Source organism: Corylus avellana, chromosome ca11, assembly GCF_901000735.1.
Source record: "Corylus avellana chromosome ca11, CavTom2PMs-1.0".
NCBI lineage: Eukaryota > Viridiplantae > Streptophyta > Magnoliopsida > Fagales > Betulaceae > Corylus > Corylus avellana.
This window is the reverse complement of record NC_081551.1, coordinates 9,632,832-9,659,516: the sequence shown is the minus strand read 5'-3', so window position 1 is coordinate 9,659,516 and position 26,685 is coordinate 9,632,832. Positions and strand designations below refer to the sequence as shown.

The 26,685-nt window shown below is 34.6% G+C and overlaps 3 protein-coding genes across 3 annotated transcripts; 2 read left to right on the top strand and 1 right to left on the bottom strand.

Moving 5' to 3' along the window:
• The first annotated feature begins 382 nt into the window (after positions 1 to 382).
• Positions 383 to 982, top strand: LOC132165028 (uncharacterized). Its single transcript, XM_059575540.1, has one exon. It carries the CDS (start codon positions 383 to 385, stop codon positions 980 to 982), a length of 600 nt encoding a protein of 199 aa, XP_059431523.1.
• Positions 983 to 6,700: 5,718 nt separating this feature from the next.
• On the top strand, positions 6,701 to 7,267 carry LOC132166417 (nuclear transcription factor Y subunit B-7-like). Its single transcript, XM_059577219.1, has one exon. It carries the CDS (start codon positions 6,701 to 6,703, stop codon positions 7,265 to 7,267), a length of 567 nt encoding a protein of 188 aa, XP_059433202.1.
• An 11,369-nt stretch (positions 7,268 to 18,636) lies between these two features.
• Positions 18,637 to 20,816, bottom strand: LOC132166214 (cysteine proteinase inhibitor-like). Its single transcript, XM_059576994.1, has 3 exons — positions 20,670 to 20,816; positions 19,625 to 19,832; positions 18,637 to 18,963 (listed from the first exon to the last, which is right to left on the bottom strand). Exons 1-2 carry the CDS (start codon positions 20,769 to 20,771, stop codon positions 19,671 to 19,673), a joined length of 264 nt encoding a protein of 87 aa, XP_059432977.1. The 5' UTR covers positions 20,772 to 20,816; the 3' UTR covers positions 18,637 to 18,963; positions 19,625 to 19,670.
• Positions 20,817 to 26,685: the final 5,869 nt, after the last annotated feature.

The following is a 26,685-nucleotide window of genomic DNA, read 5'->3' as shown; positions in this document are numbered from 1 at the left end:
GATGAGCTAGGCAACAGAGAAGAGTAAGAGGCAACTTATGATGGTGAAGAAGAGGCAGATGAGGAGTTTATCACGGGCGATGATGGTCCTCTCTTGATGGTAAGGAGGGTTTGCTTTATACCCCGGAAAGTCGAAGGTGAAGACGAGCAGTGCCACAACCTATTTCACTCAACATGCACTGTTGGGAGCAAGGTATGTCAACTTGTCATTGATTCGGGTAGTTGTGAAAATGTTGTGGCAGAAGAAGCGGTACGGAAGTTGGCCCTAGAGACAGAGCAACACTCCAACCCACCGTTTGGAGTGGCTCAAAAAAGGCATCGAGGTAATTGTATCTAAGTGTTGTCTTGTGTCTATTTCAATTGGGTCCAAGTACAAAGATAAAATGTGGTGCTATGTGGTGGCCATGGATGCATGCCACTTGTTGTTGGGGAGACCGTGGCAATATGACTGGAATGCGCACCATGATGGAAGGAAGAACACATATAGCTTCATAGTAGACAACGTGAGACTGACACTCCTACCAAGCTTGGGAAACGGACCTAAACCCTCAAAGGGGGCAGGCCATTCTCAATCACTATTGACAAAACGGGAGTTTATCACGGAGATGTTGGCATCAAAGGTTGTGTATGTGCTGTTAGGCAGAGAGGGCAACAAAATAGAAGAGGTGCCGGAAGAGGCCATGGGGTTAGTGGAAGAGTTTGCCGATGTATTTCTGGCAGAGTTACCTGAAGAGCTTCCTCCTCTTCATGACATTCAACATCAAATTGACTTAGTGCCTGGATTGAGTCTACCTAACTGGCCACACTACCTTATGAGCCCCAAAGAACATGAAGAATTGAGGCGACAAGTGGAGTGGTTATTGGCCAAGGGGCATATTCGAGAGAGTTTGAGCCCGTTTGCGGTATCGGCATTGCTCACCCCAAAAAAGATGTCATATGGAGGATGTGCATGGAGAGTGGAGCCATTAACAAGATCACGGTGAGGTACCGATTTCCTATTTCCCAATTAGATGATTTGTTAGACCAATTGAGCGAGGTAACAATCTTCACAAAGCTTGATCTAAGGAGTGGGTATCATCAGATTCGGGTGCAACCTAGTGATGAATGGAAGACGACATTTAAGATGCGGGAGGGACTTTATGAATGGTTGGTAATGCCATTTGGACTCTCTAATGCTCCTAGAACCTTTATGAGGGTGATGAATCAAGCTTTTCGGCCTTTCATTGGGAATTTTATAGTGGTATACTTCGATGACATCCTTATTTACATCCCTGATAAAGAGACACACATTCAACATGTGAGGGAAGTACTTCAAGTGCTCTGGAGGGAGAAGTTCTTCGCATCTCCGGCCAAATGTTCATTCATGACAGATTCGGTTCTTTTCCTTGGCTATGTGGTGTTCAAGGATGGATTGGCGGTGGACGAGTCAAAGGTGGCAGCCGTTAGGTATTGGCCCATCCCCACTACACTACATGAGGTGAGGAGCTTCCATGGGTTGGTTTCATTTTATAGGCGTTTCATCCATGACTTTAGCACCATCATGGCGCCTATCACTGAGTGCATGAAAGTGGGAAAGTTTTCTTGAAGTGAGGTGGCTACAGAAGCTTTTGAGTTGATAAAGCTCAAGTTGACCTTGGCCCCCTTGCATGTTCTCCCATATTTCGAGTTGCCATTTGAGTTGCATTGTGACTCTTCCAAGATCGGCATTAGAGTGGTGCTAAGTCAAGGGGGAAAATCGGTGGCAATTTTAGCAAAAAGTTAAGTGGTTTAAGGCTCAACTATAGCACCTATGACATGGAGTTTTACACATTGGTGCAATCATTGAGGCATTGGATACCTAGCCTACAATGATTTTATCTTGTACTCGGATCATGAGGCGCTGAAACACCTCAATTGTCAAGATAAACTATCCACTCGGCATGCGAAGTGTGCTACATATGTACAACAATTCTCCATTACCATCAAACACAAGTTGGGAGTGTTAAATAAAGAGCCGAAAGTCGACCCTCCTGACCACCATGAAAAGTGAGGAAATTGGTTGAGTTCCTAAAAGATTATTTATCAATTGATCCTCCCTTTGGTTCTACTATTGGTGATGTATCTGCAGGAGTACAAAGTGACTTTGGGTTGCATAAAGGGTTCCTCTTCAAGGGTACCCAACTATGCATTCCCGACTAAAGCTTAAGGTTGAAGTTTATCCAAGAGCGCCATAATGAGAGACACATGGGGTGAGACAAAACGATCCAACTAGTGGCGGAACAGTTTTATTGGCCAAGCATGAGGAAGGAGGTGGAGAAGTTTGTGCGCTCCTACAAGGTGTGCCAAGTATCAAAAGGAGTGGCTACTAATGCCAGATATTGTATGTCGCTGCCTATACCGGAGGGCCTCTGGACCAGCATGAGCATGGACTTCGTGTTGGGTTTACCTCGAACTCAAAAAAGTAATGACTCCATCTTTGTAGTAGCTGATCGATTCTCTAAGATGGTTCATTTTATTACTTGTAAGAAGACTGCCAATGCCATGAATGTGGCGCAATTGTATTTCCGAGAGGTCTACCGACTACACGGCTTACCATTGTCCATAGTCTCAGACCGCAACATGTGATTCCTTAGCCACTTTTGGCGGTGCTTGTGGCAACTATCTCACACGAGGCTCAATTTCAGTAGTTCCTATCATCCACAAACGGATGGGCAAACGGAGGTCGTCAATCGATCCTTGGGGACAATGCTTCGGAGTTTGGTGGGGGAGCACCTCAAGCCATGGGACAAGTAGTTGTACCAAGCTGAGTTCGCCTACAATCGATCAACCAACCAGAGCACCGGCCTTAGTTCGTTTACCATCATCTATTGAGGTAATCCTCATGCATCGCTGGACTTAGCACCTCTCCCTAATTTGAATAGAACACACACCAAAGCGGAGGATCTTATTGCACAAATACAAGAGGGCCACGAGCTAACCATCAAGAATCTACAGGAGTCAACGGCAAAGTACAAGGCGGATGCGGACAAGAAGCGGCGTGCCTTAGAGTTTGAAGATGGTGACTTTGTGTGGGTGATCCTAACCAATGATAGATTTCCTGTTGGGGAGTACAATAAGCTAGTGGCCCGCAAGATTGATCCGGTGGAGATTATGAAGAAGATCAACCCCAATGCTTATCAGTCGAAGTTTTCCAGCCATATCAAGACGTCGGATGTTTTCAATTTCAAACACCTTGTGCCGTTTACGGGAGACTCTTCGGAAGAAGATGCGAATTCGAGGGCAAATTCTATCCAACTTGGGGAGGATGATGCAGATCACAGTGCTTGGGAGTTCATGAGGAAGAGCTGTGAGGATGTAAGCTTGAAGACACCTTGGAAGATGGTGACACGTTCACAATCTCGCAACACAGCGGAAGACCATTCGAATAGCAGATCAGCCTGTTCGAACGCGTAGCTGATCCAAGGAGGTCAGTGTACTCCGATCAAAGCCTCGCTCGAAGACCGTTTGAACTCGTAGCTTTTCGAAGAAGTCAGAATGTCTTGTTTGAAGATCGTTCGAAGTCCCGTTCGAACGCCTATGTTATTTTTTGCTTTTTATTTCTTTCAGTTTAGTTCCTGTCCGAACGGTGGTTTTACCATACGAACGTGTAGCCATATTTTGGCTTAAACCGACTTTAATTCCTTTTATTTTAGGTTTAGGGTTGTGGGGGTCTATAAATACTTCCTTATAGCCTCCAGAAACGCAGCTTTGATTATTATTTCAATTTTCTTTAATAAGAATTCTCAGAGTTGAGTTTTATTCATATTTTTCTTCAAACCATAGGTAGACTCTATAATTTTTAGAAGAATTCTCAGATCCTTGATAGACTCAAGATCTAAAAATTATTTATCTTTCTTCTTATACTGTTTTCTTTGCCTCGCACCAAGTCAGGCTGCATCACCCACGCTACTAATCATATACGTTTTGTAGTGACTTACCAATCAAACATAGCTACGCTGGTCACAAATAGCCATTGGATTCAAGATCCATATAAATACAACATATTTTGACCTAGAATCAAGCTCATATAGTAAGCCCATGGCCATTATACCTCACGTACTAGTGTACCATGTAATACGATGTATATCATTGTCTATTTAATTAATCATTTACTTAATTTCATAAAAAATAATAGGCTCATCACATACGCATGCTCAGTCAGCTGACATATCACACGTCTTTATTTAAAACAATTGTAAGCATTTACTTACCTTATCCGTTCATCCTCAGATTCTAACATCTCGAACCTCCTGACTATTGTGAAACATAATCTAATGTCATTCATATTATCTCGAGAACCTACATTATGCATGCAATGCTAAACCACCGTTAAAACCCTAATTAAATAATTATGTACACTATTGAACGTTCGGTCTCGACATTGATCATTTGGTGCATGATGGTCGAACGTTCGATTACTAAGGGTCAAATATTCAATGAGCACCAAAATGCATGCAAAACTCTAAAACTCCTACGTAACACATGTTCTATCCCAACCAAAGCTACTAACAGATCAATATACTCATGTCAAATCATATTAACGTGTCAAACCATAGAGAACAATGGTGTATTCATGATTCCTTTGAAAACTATTTACTTTAAACAAGAGAAACTTCATTAAACTATTAAAGCATTTTAAAAACTTTGTGTAAAGCATGTCAAATCATGTGGGCAGAACACAAATAACATGAAAGTGAAATGAGGTTCAAAAGTTACCTTGGAGAGGGTGGTTTTAAACCAAGAGCAACCCTTTCTCTCTGTATAATCTCTTTATTTTTCAAGAATTGGGGAGGAGGAGCGCATGGAAGCTGGGTGTGGTCTGAAGAGTCGAGTGATGATGCTTTTGTAGGAGTGGGTGGGTGGAAAAGGCTAGAAGAGGTGGATTAGGAGATAACAATTAAAATTGATATTTGAATTTTATTGAAAAATGTTTTATGCCATTTATTATTATTATTTTACTAGAAGAATGAGTGTTTTATAGAAATTAAAAGTATTTCTTAAATATTCGGGGCATCACATTGATGTTGTACATCGAAAGAGAAATTGTTGCGAAATTTAATACAGATTCAATCATAGATAATTTTTTGGGATCTAAAAGAATGTCAAGTTCCATTTTGATAAGTGATTTAGTTTAAATTGAAATATATTAGGAAAAATTATGTTGTGTCTTCTCTCTTTTGTTTATATTTTATTAACACTGAATGCAAACTAATTCTATTTTATTTATTTTTTATAGAGATCTATTATATGTACATCTCTTATACATTTCTTATACATATCTTTCTTTTCTTTTCTTTTCTTTTCTTTTCTTTTTTTTTTCTTAATCAGCCATTGAATTTATAGGACCTACATATATAGGTCCTACAAATCCAATGACAGATTAGAAAACGATATATATAGAGTTGTAAAAAGATCTTATTTCTTTTTATATATATATTAATTTAATCTTAAATCTTAATATATTTTTCATTCATACTTTGGCTTCACTCAATAAAAAAATCTTGATTTCGTCCATTGATGATTTTGTACTCAACCATATGTGTGTGTCCATATATATATATATATATATATATATATATATATATATACTTGTTTATCTAACAATTTAGGCATGAGAATTTTCTTTTTTGAAAAATACCCTTTGGGAATTTTATATAGATTTTTTACATCATGATTTAAATGCAGGGCCGGCTCAATGTATTTTAGGGCCTTAGACACAACTTTGAAATTGGGCCTAATTTTTTTTTTTTAAAGTAATATATATATATATGTATATTTTATTTAAAAATTCTTCTTCTCGCTTTTTGCGATGCAAAATTTCTGATTAAGTTTTTATATTCAAAATTTTCTAACATCTTTTTTTCAATTGATAATATGGCTAATCCATTTAATCTCTCTTGTGACATTGTTGATCTTAGGTACGATTTTATCAATTTTAATTTTGAAAAATTTTCTTTCAGCAAAGCAACTATAACATGTATTGTCAATAAAATTCTATAAGCGATACATGCATTTGAAAAAGAATCAAGTCTTTTTATATAATTTAATATGTCAATTGAAGCACTTTCTTTTATTTGTAAAATTTCTTTTAAAACTTCTAGTTTTGAAAATAATTCTAAACCATCAAGACCATGTTTTAGGAAACCTTCTAGATTAAGACATTTATTTTGCAAACCATCATCATCTAGTGGTTTTAATTTCTTAAAATTAAATAAAAAAACCAAAAAAAATGTATGCATCTACCATGGAATAAACCTGGTTTTTCAAGAAACTATATATATACACTCTCATTTTTTATTTTTTTTATTCAAAGCAGGAGAGGGGGAAAAGATGAAATATATACTCTAATTGATTATGCTTATTAAAGGTTGAATTGTAATCGCTATCGTAAAAGAAAAAATAAAAAAAAGGAAAGAAATAATCACTTCATCTAAAAGTCTAAATGACCAAGCATCATGCCATGTCAAATTATTTTGAACAAGAAAGTAATTTAATTAGTTTTGGTAATGTCAGTTAAATTACCTGCTCCACACAAGGAGCGAGTCCCTGGGACTTAACTGTGAAAATCGACCAAGACTTTTTTCCTTTCTCCTCTTCACTTGCCTATCTTTATGCCTACGTTTCCATTTATCTTAGCTGCACAAATCTCAAATCATCCTAAAGCACATACCAATTATCTTCCAATGGAGGATGAGAGCCATGGAAATGGAACCGACGGAGGAAGCCCAGAAAGCCCTTGTTTAAAGAATGGTAACAACAATAAAGAGCAAGATCGCTTCCTCCCTATAGCAAATGTTGGAAGAATCATGAAAAAAGTTATTCCAGCCAACGGAAAAATCTCAAAGGATGCAAAAGAGACCGTCCAAGAATGTGTCTCCGAGTTCATTAGCTTTGTTACTGGTGAAGCATCTGATAAATGCCAGAGAGAAAAGAGGAAGACGATCAACGGCGACGATGTCATATGGGCTATCACAACCCTAGGGTTCGAGGATTACGTGAGCCCTCTCAAAACCTACCTCCAAAAGTATAGAGAGCTTGAAGGAGAGAAGCTTAACATTCCAAAACAGCAACGACAACAACAACAAGAACAAAGCGTAGCGTATAATAATAGTGTATATTCTTCCACAACTCTCATGTCTCAGCCGCCATTCGTGGCAGCTGATCAGCCATATTCCTTGCCTTTCTCTCCAAATTCAATTCAAAAACAATTACAGCCACAAGATCAGATTGATTCAGTGGGACATTGGTAAGAAAAAGAAAAGAAAAGAGAGAGACAAAGTTTGTTTCTGTTGTTCTCTTATATACTCTAATGCTTTCATTTTTTTTGCTAGGATCATAAAGTTACTTGATGTAGTATATTTTTAATTCTATTTTAATGTAATTTTTATACACAAACAATTTTGCTCTTTGGTTCACTAGAGTTGAATGCAAAAAGATGTATTACAAGTGCTAGTCGTTTAACTTTTTTTATTCTTTTCTTTTTTTTTAATAATTGCAATTTTTCAGATAACCTAGTATTATTTTTCTGAAGCTTGGCCATTTTTTTTCTGCAGTTGTTACATATGATAACATCACCAAATCCGAAAGTTCTTAAGATATATACCTACTTGAATCATAATAAAATTGACTTGATTCTTAAGTTTATGTTATATATATAATTGGAATTTTCTGAAATATTGACTTGGAGGCACAATTTAAATGCTTCAAAAAATGGTTTGATACAATATAATTCTATATTTTTTTATACAAAATTTAAAAGAATATATAATATGAACGGGAAAATTATAGTTTACCTCTCTAAAGTTAGCAACGTTTTTCAATTCGAACACCAAAGTTTCAATTTTTGCAATTCACCCCCATAAAGTTTTAATTTTTTTAAATTCAGTCATTCTGTCAGTCAAAGCTGTTTTGACTAACGGAACAGTGATCACGTGACTCGCACGTGATCATTGTTGGCTTCTTTTTCACAAAATTGTCCCTCATCCCAACCCCCCCTCTGTTGGATTCAAGCGGCAATATAATCAACGGATAGATAATATCAGACATGAAAACTAAAGAATGTCATATGCTTTTATTTGGGAAATTATTAGTGTTAATTCAGTGAAGAAAAATAATGCCGTGAAATCGGAGATTACAACCGGGTAAAGAGAAAAAAAATAAAGAGCCTTAGAACAACAACAGGAAACTCAATGTTTCATTACACTAATGCAAAAAATAGGAGATCATGAGATTCACATCGAGCTTTTGATACTTTTGTTTTGTTTTTGTTTTTGTTTTTGTTTTTTGTTTTTTTTTCTAACTTAGAGAAAATGAAAACAAAATTAAAAAATGAAGAAATGAAATTAAAATCGTAGATTTCCGAAAAAAGCTTAGGCGATTTCCGACAGCGGAGGGTGGTTGAGATCGATATTGAGATAGAGGAGTCTTTTGATCCCACAGGATGCAACGAAAGCACTATAGGGGTCTGTTAAATCCCCAGTGTGTGCATGGGATTGAGGTTGTTCCATCACCCAGTCTCATGGGTCTTGACGAGGAAGGGCGGAAGAGCGGAAGAGATGGATGGAACTCACAGGTGGGACTTGAACTTCTCAATCCCACAAGAAGCAAGTGATTTTAGTTCATGGAGAAACCTCCCAGCACATATTTAGTTCATGATAGGACGTTCAAGCTTACAGATCCATCTTCTTTCCTCACCGATATGTCTTTGCTTCACCTCAATAGCAACTGGTTTTCAGGCACTGTTCCTGACACCTTCACAGATCTCTCATCGCTTCAAGAGTTAGGCCTTAGTAACAACCTCTTCTCAGGTCCTTTACCTGCACCTACTCTATACATTCCAAACCTCGTTTACTTGGACATCAGATTCAACAAAATCTCAGGTCCCTAGAGAATATCCCGGAGTTTTGGTTTCATGGGTTCTAAACTGAAGGAGATGAGGGCATTTTCGGTAGAGAAATGTCAGAAGTGATCACGTGCTTCCCACGTGATCACTGTTCCATAGTCAAAGCCGCTTTGACTGACGGAATGACTAAATTGAAAAAAATTGAAACTTTAGGAGGGAGGATTGCAAAAATTGAAACTATAGTGTTCGAATTGAAAAACGCTATCAACTTTAGAGAAGTAAACTATAATTTTTATAATATGAGCTTATCTTTTTAATATTGGAAAAAAAAAAATTACAAAATCACTCTATATGGTTGCATAGATCATATGCATTAAACTCCTTATGGTTTAAAATATGACTTCAAATTTTTCGTAGTAAGCATAAGTAGCTGATAATTCTTTACATTGGACGAAAACCTTCAATATGCCACATTATTCTCAATCAAAATTAGAGACAAGTGTCTGCTATAAATATAAAAATATAAAAAATTACAAAACACAAAAACAAAAACAAAAACAAAAGAAGTAAAAATTAAAAAAATAATAATCTCCTTGGAGGTCTTGCACCTAGATCTTGGAAAACTTACACCTTGAGGTATGGAAGCTTAACCTGGCTCTACTCGATCCAATCTTATTGATTGTACCTTAAACTGTGATTTATGTGTTTAATAGTAACGCCTTCAAAATTTAAATAATTAATAATTAAATTTTATGTGCCTCATACAAGCTCATTTACTACGTAAATAAATCCCACTAGATTTATCTATAACCCGCCACAAGGGTGGAATTAGGATTTTTTTTGTGAGGGGTCTGAACTTTTACACACACTTACAATCCCTCTATATATGTGTGTTTACGCATTTATGTAAAATTAAATTAGCCAAAAAAAAAATCTAATAATCAAAGTAAATATTCAAAATTTTAATATAACGGCATCGCAAATACATAATAATATAAACTAATGGCAAAATAAAATACGCACAATTAATAGGGTCTAAGAAAAAGGGGTAACTTTTTACAAATAAGGGAAAATTATATTTTACCCCGCCAAAGTTTGAGACGATTTGCAATTCGACTTCTAAAGTTTCAATTTTGGCAATCTATTCCCCAAAGTTTCAAATTTTTGCAATTTGACCAATTGTATCCAAAACTTCTCATATTGCCCATAATTTCTTATTTTTCAAAAAAAAAATTAAAAAAAATTTGGGGTGGCTCCTATGGCCATCTGGCCATTTTTGTACCCTCAAATTTGTTTGTTTGTTTGTTTTTTTTTTTTTAATTTTTATAAAAAATAAAAATTAGGGGTAATATGAGAATTTTGGGATAATATTGGTCGAATTGCAAAAACTTGAAACTTTGAGGGAGTGAATTGCCAAAATTGAAACTTCGGAGGTCAAATTACAAATCGCCCCAAACTTTAGGGAGGTAAAATGTAATTTTTCCTAAGAATAATCATTATCTTGAGAGATTTCTTAGAAACAAACAAAACACAATCACGTGTTAGTCGAATGTTACAAATCAAAAAATGAATTAGAAGAAAATGAAATAATTACACAATAAAAAAGAAGTTATCTAATTTTTTTTAAAAAAAATAAAATAAAGGTGTTGCATTTTAATTAGTACATGAACTGAAAAAGACATGCCTAGTTCTCACGCTGTGTGGGAGGAGTTAAAACTTTTCTTGGGGGTGAAAACCTTGCCTGGCCCTTATAAGGGCATAATATATTTTTAAAAAAAAATTTGGAGAAACTTCAGAAAGCCCCTCTGAACTTCCAGCCGTTTTGACATACCCCCCTTGAATTTTTAAAACTCTCACTTAGGCCCCCTGAACTTTAGTTTTCTCTCACTTTGGACCATTTTAACTTTTTATACCCATTTTACCTTCAACTAAAACTACGTCGTCTTGGACTCCAAAACTACATCACCACCCAACCCAAAACGACGTCGTTTTGAGCATAACATATTAAAAAAAAAAAAAAACCAGTTCGAAGTTACCCCTTGACAAAAAATGGGGTGGTCCTACCATTCTATTTTACTGGCAGAATGAGCCACCTCCTGTCAGGGTAGCTGCACCACCCCTGGCCACAGGTCCGCCACCCCCCCCCCCAAAAAAAAAAGGGGGATCGAGGCATTTAAGCTGTCGTGACGAGCCCCATATCGGGTGGTTTCTGCCACCCCACTACCAGGTGGGTGGCCAAACCACCTCAGGCCCCTTTGGGGTGGTCCGCCACCCCCAAAGCACTCAATCCCTTTGTTTTGTTTGTTTTTTTTTGGCCATGGGTGGTTCACCACTCCAGATCGGCCAGCAGTGGCTTCCAAAACACCTCCATTTCCTTTTTTTTTTTTGAATTAATTAATTTTGCTTTTCTTTTTTTAAAAAAATTAATGCCTAAAATGACGTAGTTTTGGGGGAGGGTAAAATGGGTATAAAAAGTCAAATTATTTGACTTTAACGTTAAAAGGGTCCAAAGTGAGAGAAAACCAAAGTTCAGGGGGCATAAGTGAGAGTTTTGAAAATTCAGGGGGGGTATGTCAAAACGGCTAAAAGTTCAGGGTTTTATGAAGTTTCCCCAAAAAATTACAAAGGCTTAAAATATCCTTGGGGGTGCCATGGACCCCCCAAGGCAAGGTTTAGGTTCGCCAACTAGGGGTGCAAAGGCGTTACGGTTAGCGGTTAGTGGCAATAACCGCTAACCGTAACCGCCCTAGCGGTTAGTAAATTTCACTAACCGCAACCGCTAACCGCCTAACGGTTAGCGGTTAGCGGTTAACCGCCGGTTAGCGGTTAGCGAAATAGATAACCGCCCGCTAACCGCTTTTTTAAAATTGGGCTTCTTTTTTTTTGGCTTTCTTTAGGGCTTTTTTGAGCTTTTTTTTACCCTCATTTTTTTTTTCTTGTATTTTTAATATCTTATTGGGCCCAATATAATCCAAAACCCATTCCGATCATACCCCAATAATCAACAAATACACAATAAATGACCCAAAATCATTGGAAATAATTGTAAAATAGTAGGAAATCAAAAATCAAAGTAGCTCGGGAAAAACTCCAAGAAAATGAACCCAAAATCACTGACCTTGGCTGTCTAATTTGAGAAAAAAACTACCCAGTATTTTCGTTGAGCCGATCATGAGCAGCGGGTGAGTTTGAGAGAGTTGAGACTTGAGAGAGGCTGCTCAGCAACTTTGAGTGATTTTGAGATTTCGTGAGATTTAGGGTTGGAAGAAAGAGATGAATATATACAGGTGCAAAACGATGTAGTTTTGCCTTCTATATAATTTTTTTTTTTAAAAAAAAAAAGGTTGAAGGATAAAACTATTAACTATCAATGATTCAATTTTAAAAAAATTGTTACTAATGGTTCAAAAAATTCAAAATTGTTCAAAAAATGGTTAAATTTCTTTTTCTAAAAAATGTTCAAAAAATACATTAATACTTCAATTGTAATTATAAGTGACACATTGTTGAATCTAATGTCAATTACTTAATTTGATATTATATAATCATATAGTCTCATTAAATTATATCATATGATTCAGATGATTAATTATTTAAATTCTTATCATATTTACTTATAATCTTTTTTCTTTGAATTGAACTTAATATCTAATGGTAAATGGTAATGTTCAAACTCCTAAATTCTAAATTCCTAAAGTATCTAATAATGCTTTAATTAAATTGTAGACTTGTAGTTATAAATAATATATTGTTTAATTCAATTGAATCAATTGTGATTATCATTGTACATGAATCATATGATTAACTTGTAAACTTATGACTTATGAGTTATGTCATATTATATATGTATTATTTATTATTATATAATCATATGATTTAATGATCAAGTCATCATGTGATATAATCATATCAATTACAGTGATAATATATAAATTACTAAAATTGTAATGATAATACATTAATACTTAAATTGTGTTTATAAGTAACACATTGGTCATTGTTTAATTCAATGTCAATTACTTAATTTGATATTATACGAATCATATCATCATTGTACATTAATAATATGATTCACTTGAAGTCTTGAATAAAGTATTTGAATTGTCATTGAATCATATGATTAAGTATTGATATTATACATTTATATTATTCATATGCATATGTAGACTTATATAGACTTATAACATATATAGACTTATAAGTTTATAACATACATTGAAAATAAGTCTCTAGATATTTAATTGTTGTATTAGTATGAATTGGTATACTTATGAGTTATGTCATATTATATATGTATAATTTGTTATTATATAATCAAATGATTTAATGATCAATCTCATGTGATATAATCATATAAATGATAATATAATATATTAATACTCAAATTGTGATTTAATTATTTTTTAAAAAAATTGTGATTTAATGATCAAGTGATTATGTTATATGTATAAATATTTTTATAATTATAATTATAAAAATATATTATATAAAAAGGCGGTTAGCGGTTAGCGGTTACGGTTAGTAAACCCAATAACCGCTAACCGCTAGGCGGTTATAGCGGTTAGGCGGTTAGCGGTTAATACGGTTAAGCGGTTAGAGCGGTTAGCGGTTAGAGCGGTTAGCGGTTAGCGGGCGGTTTTTAACCGCCCGCCTTTGCACCCCTATCGCCAACCTGCCATAATCAATCTGGTAGTTATAAGCGGAATTTCCCACGCCAACTAATAGGGAATTAATTGGGAAAGACTAATACACAACTAGCATAGTAAGAGAAATGCAGAATACGAAAGAAATACAGTGATTTGAGTTACAATACAAAATTTCAATACAATCCTGAGCACAAATACAACAACCTTAAATGCAACAAACTGAAATAAAACTCAACAATATCCATTAAGACTCCTCAGTCATCCTCAAACCTAATGAAGGACTCTAGTCTACCAATTAATGCGATTAGTACCCGATAACCCTGCAAAACAAATAAATGTTCCACAAGTAGAAAGAAAAAAAAAACAAGGTAAGTCCATGACTTAAGTAATATACCTCGAAACTTTTTTTTTTTTTTTTTTGAAACATATCATACTCATTCATTGATAAAAGTTGCGAGCCTAAAGCTCTTACAAACAGAGCAAAAAGCTCTGAAGTAAATCATAGCCGAAGCTAAAGATACAGTCATCAACAACAGACCAAATCAACCAAAACACAGCATCCGCTAACCTATGACTAAATATCAGGTTGAAAACTCAGATCTGCATCAAACAGACACCATCTAATGTATAGGTAGCGCTTATTACTCGGCCTTGAGAGCAAAAGCCCCAAGCCGATACTTATTCCTTGGCCTTAGAGCAAAACCCACAGGCCGATACTCATCCTCCTCGACTTGAAAGCCAGGATAAATTTCACATCCACAACCCAAAGGTTTGGACCAGTAATATCGGGCAGCAACCGGGCTCAACAAAGCAAGAGGAGAAAGCCTTATTACAAGCAAAAATAAAACCATACAAGGAAATAAATGGAACAATAAAACTAATGCAAGAAAAGAAATTACAGAAAATAAAACCAAATGCAGGGGAACTCAAAGGAAATACAAAACAGAAAAACAACCAAACAAGAAAATAAATGTAAAAAACACTCAAAGCGGGTCACGGCAGCCGGAGGAGGCCGATCGTGAGCTGGCAGGAAACCGCCGCAGAAGGTGGCACAAAAAGCTTGGCGCGGGAGGGGCGCGTGAAAAGACCAGACAGCGAGCGGTGAGCAGCGAAGCGAGCGCGGAGGAGATCGGCGGCACACACAAACAAACAGGGAGGGGGAGAGTTTGAGTGAAAACCCCCAAAAACAGTACCCATCGAGAGAGAACACAAGCACAACATAACAGAAAACACCAAAGACAGCAACAAACCTAAAACAAAAATCGGGAAGCAAGGAAGGGAGGAAGGATGCAGGCAACGGGCATCCCTCCTCCCCTGAGGCGGCGGCGCTCTGGAGGGGGGCTTAAGGTTTCACAAGGCTTAGAGTTTCTCCTAAAACCATAATATATCTCGAAACTGAGCTCATGCAGTGAGCCTAAAGTTTTAATGCAATAAACAGAATTAAAAGAATTAAGAACTTTTTGAATGTCATGCATTTCACAATTCATTTTAGAAAATAGGTTGTCTCTACTATTACGCCAGTGGAAAGAATATTATAAGTTTGGAAAAGAATGATAGGGCATAATCTTAATGATAACAGTTTTCAGCATTTGAAATATTAAAACAAGATAATGCATTAAGAATACTATAATATACATCTTGGTTTTACCTTTCCCTCGTATAATCTATTTGGCCTTTAATTAACTCCTTCTCGCTCGGTTTGCGCATTTTCGAAACAACCTTTGGTATGACACCAGTGCCCCAATGTGCACAATTAGTGGCAATCATGAAACAGTCTAATCGGATCCAACCCTAGTTCACCCATGTTACTAACAACATCGTGCGGTTGTGACCACCACGATGGTTGTGTTGGTCACTTAGTTGGCCTATTAGATTCAATGACAAAAATATAAAATAAATAGACCATAAGGTTAAGCTCGTATAATGGTAGTCCATGAGAGCCATGGTCATGTCATACAATGCGCATATTGTCAATTAACATCATTATTATTCTTTCTCAAATGTCAATAGAACTCGATGCATTTATAACAATGGCTCTTCTGTGGGTGGTCGGCCACCCACTTTATTTTTTATATTTTTTATGTTTTATTTTGTTTTTTTATTTATTTTGTTTTAAGTTTAAAATAAAAAAAAAAATTATATGGGTATTTTTGAAAAATGTATTTCATTCTTTAAGGATTAACTAAGCCATTTATTTTTGAGTGGCTTAGCTAATCATTTGTGTATGAGATTAGTAGTCCTATGAGAATAAACTATTCCCAAGAATAATGTGTTACCAAACAAATGAATAGTTATACTTAGGATTAGCTAGTCCATTCCAATGATTTATTCCGCAAACTAAACACGGCTTAAAGGTCCAAGGGATTCAACAACGCCTAGAAACATTCCAGAATAATCTTAGGTGTCAAGGTTATGCTCTTGATATGAGATCATCAAGAGTTTACCTTGATTACCTTAAACAATCATAAAAGAATTTGAAATGATGATTGAATACATCATAAACACATCCACTAAAATCATAATATTTATTTTAGAATCATGAAATGATGAGAAACATAAAATATCAATTTTCTTTATTTATTGTATAAAATACATATTTGTTTTCAAAATGAATCATCCCGTCATGAAAACAAAACCCAAACAAACAGCATGGCACGATAGAAATACTAGAAGAAACTAAAGGGTTAATGAGCAGATCAAGGTTATAGGCTTAAGAAAGAAATAAAAAAGAAACAATAGGTTTGAAGGCTTTACCTTGAGAAAACGGATTGAAAGACCACAAATATGGCTGTGGAACTGACATAGAACGTCAGTTTTAGGCTTCTCTCATGTCTCCCCTTCACTCTCACTCCTTCCTGGAGGCTGGAGGCTAAACTTGTTATACAGATAGGAGAAAATACATAAAATGAAAATGCTCTATAAGGTATGTTACAAACTTTCTTTAAGAAAATATTTGCCTCCACTAGAATTGGTATGCAATAGGGTTAAAGCAAATTTTTCTCCAGGATACAATGGAGCCCAAAAGGTTTTGTGTTTTAACTGCGATCTGCACAAACGAAATTAAAATTCGAAAATACCCTGCGATTTTCTATTTCAATCAGAGACAAAAAGAAATAATAATTCAAATCTCAAAAATCAAATAAGGATATAAATAGAATTGTATTATTATAGATTAATCAATTATCTCTTAATACATATCAAATAATTTCAAATTTTGAAATTAAATCTGGCCGTTAGATTAAATTCATTATTTAATCTCAATCGTTAGATCAACAGTCTAGTAGATCCAACCATTGGATCTATTTAAGAAGAATCGTATGATTTAGATCAAACCACTAGATCGAACGATCTTGACTGTCCAAAAATAAATGGTCATGATTAGATCGCTTCAATGCTTCGTGCTAAGTGTCAAGTGCGTCATCAAGTCGCCACTACAGGTCTACAGCATTACAGCCCACACCACTTCCGGTGCTTCGCACTGTACTATAACATGCATGAGGGTGTACCCTAACATACCTCATTTAATAGCTTGAGTTTGTTGGACCTTATAAATGCCAACAAAATCCTCACACTTTCCAATGTGCGACAATCTTCGGTCAATGCTCTTTAAAGCCTCTCATTTAAAATATTCACAAGACAAAAAGTATATATATAAACTTTCGAGTTATTGCGGGTTAAAAATAGGTTGAAGGTCAATTTTTTAGGGTTTTGCACGCTCAAAATTGAGTTTATGTCGCATGAGGTTCAATCCTCTCTTCTTTTTTTTTTTTTTTTTTCGCACTAAACCATTGTTGAAAATAAAATTTATTTTGAAAGCACATGTATTTTAAAAGGATTTTTTTTTTTTCGGTATTACATTAATGATGATTAGTTGTTTGCCTTTTATAAATGGCCTAAAGTTGGTTCTTTTATGAAGAAAAGTTTGGTTCTTGCATGAAAGATGTGAACATTAGAAGTTAGTTTCATTTTTAATCTCAAAACAGTGCTAAAGTAACCACCTTTTAACACTGGATAACTTTCCTTGGTTGCCTAACAAAGGGAAAGCAATTATGAGAATAAAGTAAGGGCCTATGATGTTTTAAAGTGATGGTTGTGTCCTTGCTTATTTAAAGGAAAAATTTCACTTTAAACCCATAAATTACTGTGCGTTTTGAGAAAATTCCCTCAAATTAAAAAACTCTCAATTTATACCTCTGAACTTTTAATTTCAATCAATTTACCTCACTTCGTCAGATGTAGTGGTTAACTTCTAACGGCAATGCCTAAAAAGACCAAATACCTCCAATTTTCGTTTAAAGAAAAAAATAAAAATAAAACGAGTGACTTGTGGGTCAAGCAAACCCGCAGCTGGGTCTAGCTGCTACCCAGCATGGGTTTGCTGACCTACGTGGGTCACGACCAGACCCACCTGGGTCACCGTGGGTATTGTTTTTTTGTTTTTATAACCTTATTTTTTTAAAAAAAAGTTAAATTTGGAATTAAGGGTATATTGTGAATTTTATAAAAAAGAAAAATCAGGTGTATAAACGTCATTTTAAACTTTTAACGTTTAAAATCTGACGAAATATGATAAATTGATTGAAATTGAAAATTCAAAGGTGTAAATTGAGAGTTTTTAAAATTTAGGAGGTCTACTCAAAACACGCGGCAGTTCAGTGGTTTAATGAAAAGTTTTCCCTTATTTAAAAAATGTTTATGCTCAGTAAATGGTGTTCTTAGGGAGTTTTGGGACCTTTGGGACCTTTAGGAGTCTTGGGTTAATAGTGGATTATCTTTTGGTGTCCTATATTAAAATAAATCATTATCTGGAGGTAATCACTAGGAACGATCAATCTTTCTGGGCAGCGAGTGTAAGATTAAGGTTATGCTTTGAGATATGTCTAATATTAGAGCAAGAATTGCAAAATGGAGAAGTTGATCTTTTGTTATGTCTTAGGTTGGGAATGAGCGTTCGAGGTAACCACCCAAAAAACTACCAAAATACTTTTTCATTTAACATTACTATCTTTCAATAAACTGTGCATTTGATACTCATGTTGTGAAGACTAACGTTTTATAAATGATGACTCTGCAATGGGATTGATAAATGTTGATTTTTTAATTGAGATGTATTGTGTATCATGTCATTTATGAATGGTGGTTACATGTGTATAAAGACTTGATTCTATGGTCCACATTTATTTTTAATGTTGTTTGCCTTAGATCTAATGGTTGTCAGTAACACGTCGACTGGAGCCTTATGTGAATTAGGAGGCCGACTAGAGCCTTATGCTGATTAGGCGGCCGCCTAAGGCCCTCAATTTAATAAGGCGAATCCACCAGATCCTGAAGGCTAAGAATCTGATTCGGATAGGATTTATTTACATTTTATTTAAGTAGGAACATGCCTTCAATGTTCTGATATGCTTCTATTTCAACTTGAAGCAAGGAAAGCAACATACATCTGATCTTCAGTCACCTGAATATACAATGAAACATCATCAATGTTATAAACTTGTTGGCCCAAATACCCAAAAAAAAAAAAATTAAAAGAAGAATTTTAATTTCTTAGTCCTCACCCTGCTCATTAAACTCAAGACAATGTAGATCTAGGTTACCTTAATTAAATGATTCAATTCACCTATTTCTATCGGCTTAAACTTTTGAGATAAGTCAGAGATCTTAAGTTTGAACCCTCGCTCATATATCAGTTGGCATTTGAAGAACATTCTCACTACATTATGTCTTACATGAGAGCACAGATAATTCTACGACTAAGAAGAAATGATCCATGCACTTCCAAGTTCATACTCCTAAGTAGACACTCCTTAATGTGACAATGAAAATCACCCCTCTATTTAGATAGACCACCATTGGTTTTGTAGCATTTGTCATTCCATTATTCTCTTAAGAGTTTATTTCTTTCTCTTTTTCTTTTCTTTTCTGGGTTCCAGTCCAAATTAGCAGATGTAATGTCAGTTTCAATAGTAGCTGAAAAGGAATACTAAAGAAAGAAATCTGATGAAATCTACAACAAAAGGGTAACACATCAACACAGCAAAGAAACTAAATAAATAAAACCTCAAGAAAATCATATACTATTGAATCAAAACGGAGCAACTGTGTTCCGGGATCAATACCTAGCTAAGCGCTAGAGTCTGAAGGAGTATCAGAAATGAGCTTGAATTACTGCAACTCCTTGAAATTCAACCATGGCTTCTCCCAAATCTTGGCCTCATATACTTTCTTCTTCCCCCCATCACTCACCTCCAGCGTTATGTAGTACACAGTTCCCGCAACCACCTGCTGTTTCGCATTCACCACCTTCTGAAACTCCAGAACCGTATTCTACACCACCAACCACAACAATATAATTTAACACAAATAACACCCAAAATTTCAATATGCTTATAATATATAACAAATGTTATGCTAAATAAAGCTTATTATCCAAAACCTCATGCATATATAATTCCCACATCCTCCTTTTGAGAGGACTGCACATTTTATGACACATTTTCTACCGTTCACTTGTATATCTAGCACTGTAATTTTTTTTTTTTTTGTTGGGTCTGTTGTTGTGAAACCCACACTTCTTTAGTGTTTTAATCCATGTTTGCTTTAAAAAAAAAAAAAATCCCACATCCTCCACAAAAATTATTTTTTCATGGCCAACTACTTTGGAGCAGTATAATTCATGTTATGTGTCAGATTTTTGTCTTGTCAAAACATATGAGTATATGACTGTTGGGTGGTATTGGGTTTCAACCCCAAAAGCTAGTTTAAGAAATGATGTTTTCTTTCACACGGAAAGTCTTGAGCCTCTCTTAACCCCAAAAGCTAACATAAGATGTAAAATTTTTTCTCATACTTATAAACCACCCACCCGCCCCTTCTAGAACCTAGGAGGAATAACCCCAACAATGACTGTATAAGTCAACCTTTCAATCCGCCATTTAATTTAACAGGCCAAAAAAACATCTGATAGAGATTGTCAACCTAAATGTTGCGTGTAATGGATAAAAACTTATAATAAATTAATTACAAAATTTCAAAAAGAATAATTAAGCTTTTAATCATAACTTTGTCATAATTTTTTTTTTTTAAAAAAAAAAACACCAATAATAATTTCAATTAAACACACAGATTTGATTAAAGGAAAAAGAACATTAGGAATTAGAGAACCTGTTTCTTGTTATGCTCGTCGACGGCGAAGCGAGCGAGGCCGTCGATCTCCACGCTGTTCTGGCTTCCCCCAACTTCGCTGACTCCTCCAACCTTCGCCATCTCCTCTTCTTCTGCTTGCCGATCATCAATCAATGAGTGGGTTTAAATAGGATAAGACGAGAGAGATTGGCAAGCACGCGGATAATTTAGCGCGTTGGATTGCGGGCCTTTGTCAGTTTTTGAGCCGCGTTGACCCCAATCGTCTACGAGCCTTCTCTTCTTTATCCTCTTCAGTTGCCAGCTGGCACCCGATCAGTTGTGACTCCAGGTTAGAGAGCTGCTTTGAGCAAGACGTGGCGTATAATGAGAGGCCGGTGAGAGTGAGGTCAACGTTGAAATTGTAGGATAGTAGTTGGCAGATTTGCGTACACGATAACTCCTCCGTGATCTTGCGTAGTCCTTAAGCATTGCTCCAGTCAAATGAAAGGCCCACGGATTCAACCGAGAATATCCAATTTTTTTTATTTTTTTTTATTTTTGGGGCCTAAATTGCAACATATTGCAAGAATGTCCTTATTCTAAATAAATTTTTGACGGTTGAACCACTTCGGATGCGTTTGTCATTGTGATTTCATAAATAAAAAGTGTGTTTTTAAACTAATTGGCATCAAATTGATTGTTTGTCATTGCATTTTTAAAAAATTGTAATTTAAAATGCAAATTAAACCAAATCGCATAAAATGAATTGTTTTAGATTACGGCCTCGTTTGTTTTGGAAAATGAGTATTCTATTAAAAAAAATGTTATTATTGAGAATAAAGGATAGTTGAATGAAATAGTTATTCATATTTTTTGATTTGGTAACATTAACAAGACACATGCACTAACTAGAATTGAATCAAAATTATTAAAAACCTCATATTATTTATTTTTCAACTGAAATTTAAATAAAATAAAATAAGAAACCTAGAAAATAAAGTTGGTGACCGACCACCCCAATGGGTGGGGTTAGTCGCAGCCACCCCTGAAGCAAATCTATGGTGGCCTCAGCCACCCTGAAATGCCACTGGGTGGTGCGACCACCCTCGCCCTCTTCTGGTGGTGGCCCCATTGGGGTGATTGGCAACTCACTTTATTTATCATGTTTTTAAATTTTTAAGTTCAAAATAAAATAAAAAATAATGTTAGTGTTTTTTTTTATAATAATAAAAAAATAAAAAATAAAAAAAAATGCAGTCTATTCCTTAAGATAAGTGCTATGGAGCAAAACAAATGAACCTAAAAAAATTTCCAAACTGACGTGGTAGACAAGAGAGAGAGAATTGCATTTTTTTCAATTTAAAAACCCTTGCCACGTCAGTTTGAAAACTTTTTTGGATTCATTTGTTTGACTCTCTAGTATTTCTCATTCCTTAAAGAATAGCTATTCATCTCATTTTTTAAAGGAATAAGTATTCATCTTCATAATGGAATCGTTATTCTCAAATAAATAACCATTCATAGGAATAGGCCATTATCAAATAAAATTGATCTATTTCGCAAACTAAACGGAATCTACATTTTTACAAAACGCAACTAAAAATGTGTTTTTTTTTAAAAAAAATATATATATAATTTTAAAGGATAAACTGCGATTTTATTAAACATTTACCTGCATTTTTAAAAATAACATTTTAAAATCATAAACTCAAACAGACATGTTATCAAATAAGTAAATTTTAACATGCACCGCTCAAATTATTAATAATTTGTCAATAAAATTACCAAAAAATTCCAATCCATTCAGTTGTTGGCTTTGGCTTTGGCTTTGGCTTTGCTTAAAAAAAACAAAAACAAAAACAAAAAAATAAAAACAGATCTTGTTGACTGCTTATGGGAATCTCAAGTCTGTTTGTGTTTGCCACATGATCCACATGCGTTGATATTTGTGAGGAATTTATATATAATATCTCAATCATTTTTTCATTTTTCCTTTCAAGTTGCTAATAATATCTTGTATAAGAATTTAAATATAAACATATTTATGATATAAACCAAGTTGAAAGACGTGATTCACTCGCTAGGAAAAGTATACATCCCTTTCAAACTATTAAATTATTGATAATATTTCTTTCAAATTTTTAATTGTGTCAATGTTTCCAACATACATAGATAATATAATTAGCAAATAGGAATAGAAGTTTTTTTCTACAAATGGCTCAAAAGAATAATAATACGTAGTTATTTATTTGTTTCAAAATTAATTACAAAAAGTAGTCTCAGCCAACTATAGGTACAAGACGGACCTTCCCATTGTGATCAAGGACAAGGTATACACGATTGCAACAGAAATCCGCCAATCCTACTGTGCCGGGGCGTAGGACCACTACTGTTACCAGAGGATTATCCTTTTGTATCATAGCCTTGGCTAGTTGCCCATTCTTTCCAACCAATTGAGGCCATCGAAATTTGTAACCTACAAGAAAAATATCACACTTTGATACAAGTCCCTACAATATGATCATTTATATGGTGTGGAGAAGAAAATCCCCAAGCATTATCATTTATTTAAAAAAAAAAAATCAAATAAAAAAGAAAAAAATAATAACTTGAAAGCTTTCACGATGATAATAGAGTAATGTTGTTTTTTTTTTTTTTTTTTTAAGTGCTGGTTTTTACTATTACGTCTTAAGTCATATATTAGTAATGAGGAATGTTTTTAAAGTCGGTCTTTAAAAACAAAATAAAAAATAAAAAATAATTTTTGAAGGAATAACATACTATGTGTTTCTTTTTTTATTTGCCATTATTTTTTTTAAAAAAAATGTATTTTTCTTCAGAAAAATTGTCATTTAAAAAAAAAAAAAAAGGTCATTATTATGAAGAAAAAGACCATTTTTTTTTTTTAAATGCCAAATAAAAAAGGGTTTTGGATTCTAAGAATAAACTTGGAAATAATTAAAATGGAATTTGGAAGTTGAACAAACTAAATACGAACATAATGAGATCTTTTACTTAATATTACATTTTTTTTTCTTTTTTTTTTCTACTTTTTTAGTACTTGAAATAATGCCCACTTAAAACTACACTCAAATTTAAATAAACGACAAGAAGGATTTTCTTTTCATAATCTTAAAAACACTCATTTGTCTTAACAAAGTTGTTAATTATGATCATAAGGATACTCTCAATTTTAAGTGAAATGAATATAATGATTAAAATTTAATTTTGTTGCATCTAATGGTGTGAATTATATCATATCTATAATTTTTGAATAGCATGCCAATATATTTATCACATGGCATTATTTATATCGTTAAATACAACAACAGTAAATATTGATCATGAAATGACTCTTCGAGAATCTTTGTCCGCACCGATCAAGGTTATAAATTAAATAAAATTTGAAAATATATGAGAGAGAAAGCGAGAAAGAGTACCTTGAGCACAACATATCTGATCTGTACAAAAACCACTAACACACGGCGGGTAACTAGGCCATGCAACCACTTTAGCCTTCGGCTTGGTTTCTATGGAAGCAGAAGAACCTACCATGACATAATATTTGCATGTTATTGAACATGGGGTATTATTCTAAAAACTATAACTATCTTGCTATATAGTTTGCATGTTCTCTTACGAGTTATCTTATTATACTTAAATAGTTAGGCACATTTGCTTTTTGTCTTAATTGACGCTCAATTATTACTGTGTTCCTTAACTTTCTTTAACATTCAAGTGATTACTTTGAATATAGTTATATAATGAAATGCTACATACTATATAAACATCATACAAATTATTATCTTATAAATGCTTGAGTAACGAGAGCCATTCAATCCTCTAAATATGTTAAATTGTTGAAACAAATGTTTATGTAAATCTTTTATGATATAAATGGGAAAAATTAACTTTAATATAACGTATAAAATGAATGTTTGACATGGTTTTGCACGCCAATAACACATTATTTATAGGTTTCAATATATATAAAGTAGATTTTTAAGAAGTTACCGCAAGTGACGAAAAGAACAAGTAGGGAGAGGGCCAAAATGAACAAGCTCTTCATGATTGAGTGTACTTTTGATTGTTTGAAAGAAATTGATGTGAAAGGAAGGGACTTAAGTAACCGATATTTATAGGAGGATTTTGACATTTTGTTTTTGCTATATTTGAAAAAAAACAAAAAACAAAAAAACAAAAACAAAAAGAGGTTTTGAGTTGTTGTGAAACTTCACAAAGAGGTTGATAACTGCAAACAAAAAACTGATTTTTGTGGGGAAAAATAGAAATGTATGTTGTATAAAACTGATTTTTGTATGTCTTAAAATGAAACCTATTGCCAAACTGATTTCAGGCCATATTTCTGGAACTGGTTCTAGAAAACCAGTTTTCAGAAACTTGAACTCAAACATGTTTTTCATGGGTGAGGCTCAATTTTTAGATTTTAAAACTTGAATACCATTTGGAAAAATGAATGCAAGCAGGCTGGTAAGTTGGAGTGTATATATATATATAATCTGGGGGTGGTTAGATTTTTTTTTTTTTTTAATTTTTAATTTTTTTTATAAAAAAGGATACATGTTGTCTTTTGATTGGCTATGACAAAGAATGATTTATTTGACAACAATTCTAACCTTAGGACAGTAAATTGATAGCTTTATTTATTATTTTTTTTTTTTTAGGGGTAACTGACGAAGGGGTTTAAATTAACTGCAACTGAAAGTTCAAGGGTTCAAATTGAGATGTTTTGAAGTTTTAAGGGGACTTGTTAAATCAAGTGGTAATTTAGGGGTTTAAAGTGAAGTTATCAATTTTTTATTTATTCATTAGTATAAACTGATAACTTGTGAACCTTATAAAGTGATTTGATAAAAAATTCATATCTCAAAGACCATTGGAGCATTTTTCCCTAAAATAAAACTATAAACTGTGATGTATGAGAGTATAGTTAGAGGATATTGGAGATTACAAATAATGAGTGTTAAATATATTGGATAATATATTAGAAGCGGAAGAAAGAGAGAGAGAGAGAGAGAAGAGAGAGAGCGGAAGCATATAAGACTACATCTCTTCTATTATGATTATGTATATAATATGATTACAATGACCTCTATATATAGAGAGGCTAGGACTCATAAGCAAGAAACCCTAGACTAAATCTAAAATATATAAGGAAACATAATAACCCTAAAATAATATCAAATATACTCTTAACATTCCCTCTCAAACTCAATGTATAAAATTGAGGTTGGAAATATAAAGGAAAAGATTTTTTTTTTTTTTGGTCGCCGTAAAAGTTGCCGGAGTGATGGCCGGAGGCGGTGCACGGAGGCTGGCGGCAGCAGAACCCGGTTCTAACCCGTTGGGTTGAAAATCTTGGATCCGGGTGATTTCTCAAATACTCCAATATCCTCCCTCAAACTCAAGGTTTGAGAAAAAGAAAGGAATTTTTTTTTGTTTTTTGTTTTTTTTTTTAGGTACGTCGGAAAAGTCGCTGGAGGTGGCCGGTGGCGGTGAAAGGCGGCAGGCAGAGGCAGCTGGTTGGGCTGAAGCCTTAAAGAAATTGGGCTTGAGGCCTTGAAGAAATTGAATCAATTGGGCCGGTTGAATGGGCCAAAGATGGCCAAAACCTATGGACCATTAAAATGGTTGACCCGAAAATTATATGAACCGAGTCTAACCCGATGAATCGAGTTGACAAATTTGGACCGGTTTGAAGAGCTTGACCCCGATGACCCAGTTTAGGAACCGGTATTGGACCGGGTTGGGCGGAGATCCGATTTGAACCAATGACCCGGTTGGAACCGGTTTTAGATCGGGTCGGATGCTTGTATGGATCCAATTTGGGTTGATGGATTGGTTTGAATCGGATTTCAAACCCGTTGGATCGGGTTGAAGAGTGGGCCGGTTTGAATTGGGCCAAAAAAAGCCCGAAAACCCATTGACCTTTAATGGATGGTATGACCCGATTTGAGACAATCCGGTTCTAACCTGTTGGATCGGGTCAAAAATGGATGGATCTGGATTTTTTTTTTTTTTTTTTTTTTTTTTT

Bases quoted from the DNA above. Each gene is read 5' to 3' on its own strand.
- LOC132166417 (XM_059577219.1), top strand. From the start codon at position 6,701: ATGGAGGATGAGAGCCATGGAAATGGAACCGACGGAGGAAGCCCAGAA.
- LOC132165028 (XM_059575540.1), top strand. From the start codon at position 383: ATGTGGTGCTATGTGGTGGCCATGGATGCATGCCACTTGTTGTTGGGG.
- LOC132166214 (XM_059576994.1), bottom strand. From the start codon at position 20,771: ATGGCGAAGGTTGGAGGAGTCAGCGAAGTTGGGGGAAGCCAGAACAGC. The intron at 19,833-20,669 runs GTTCTCTAATTC...TTGGTGGTGTAG, and splicing joins ACGAGCATAACAAGAAACAG to AATACGGTTCTGGAGTTTCA.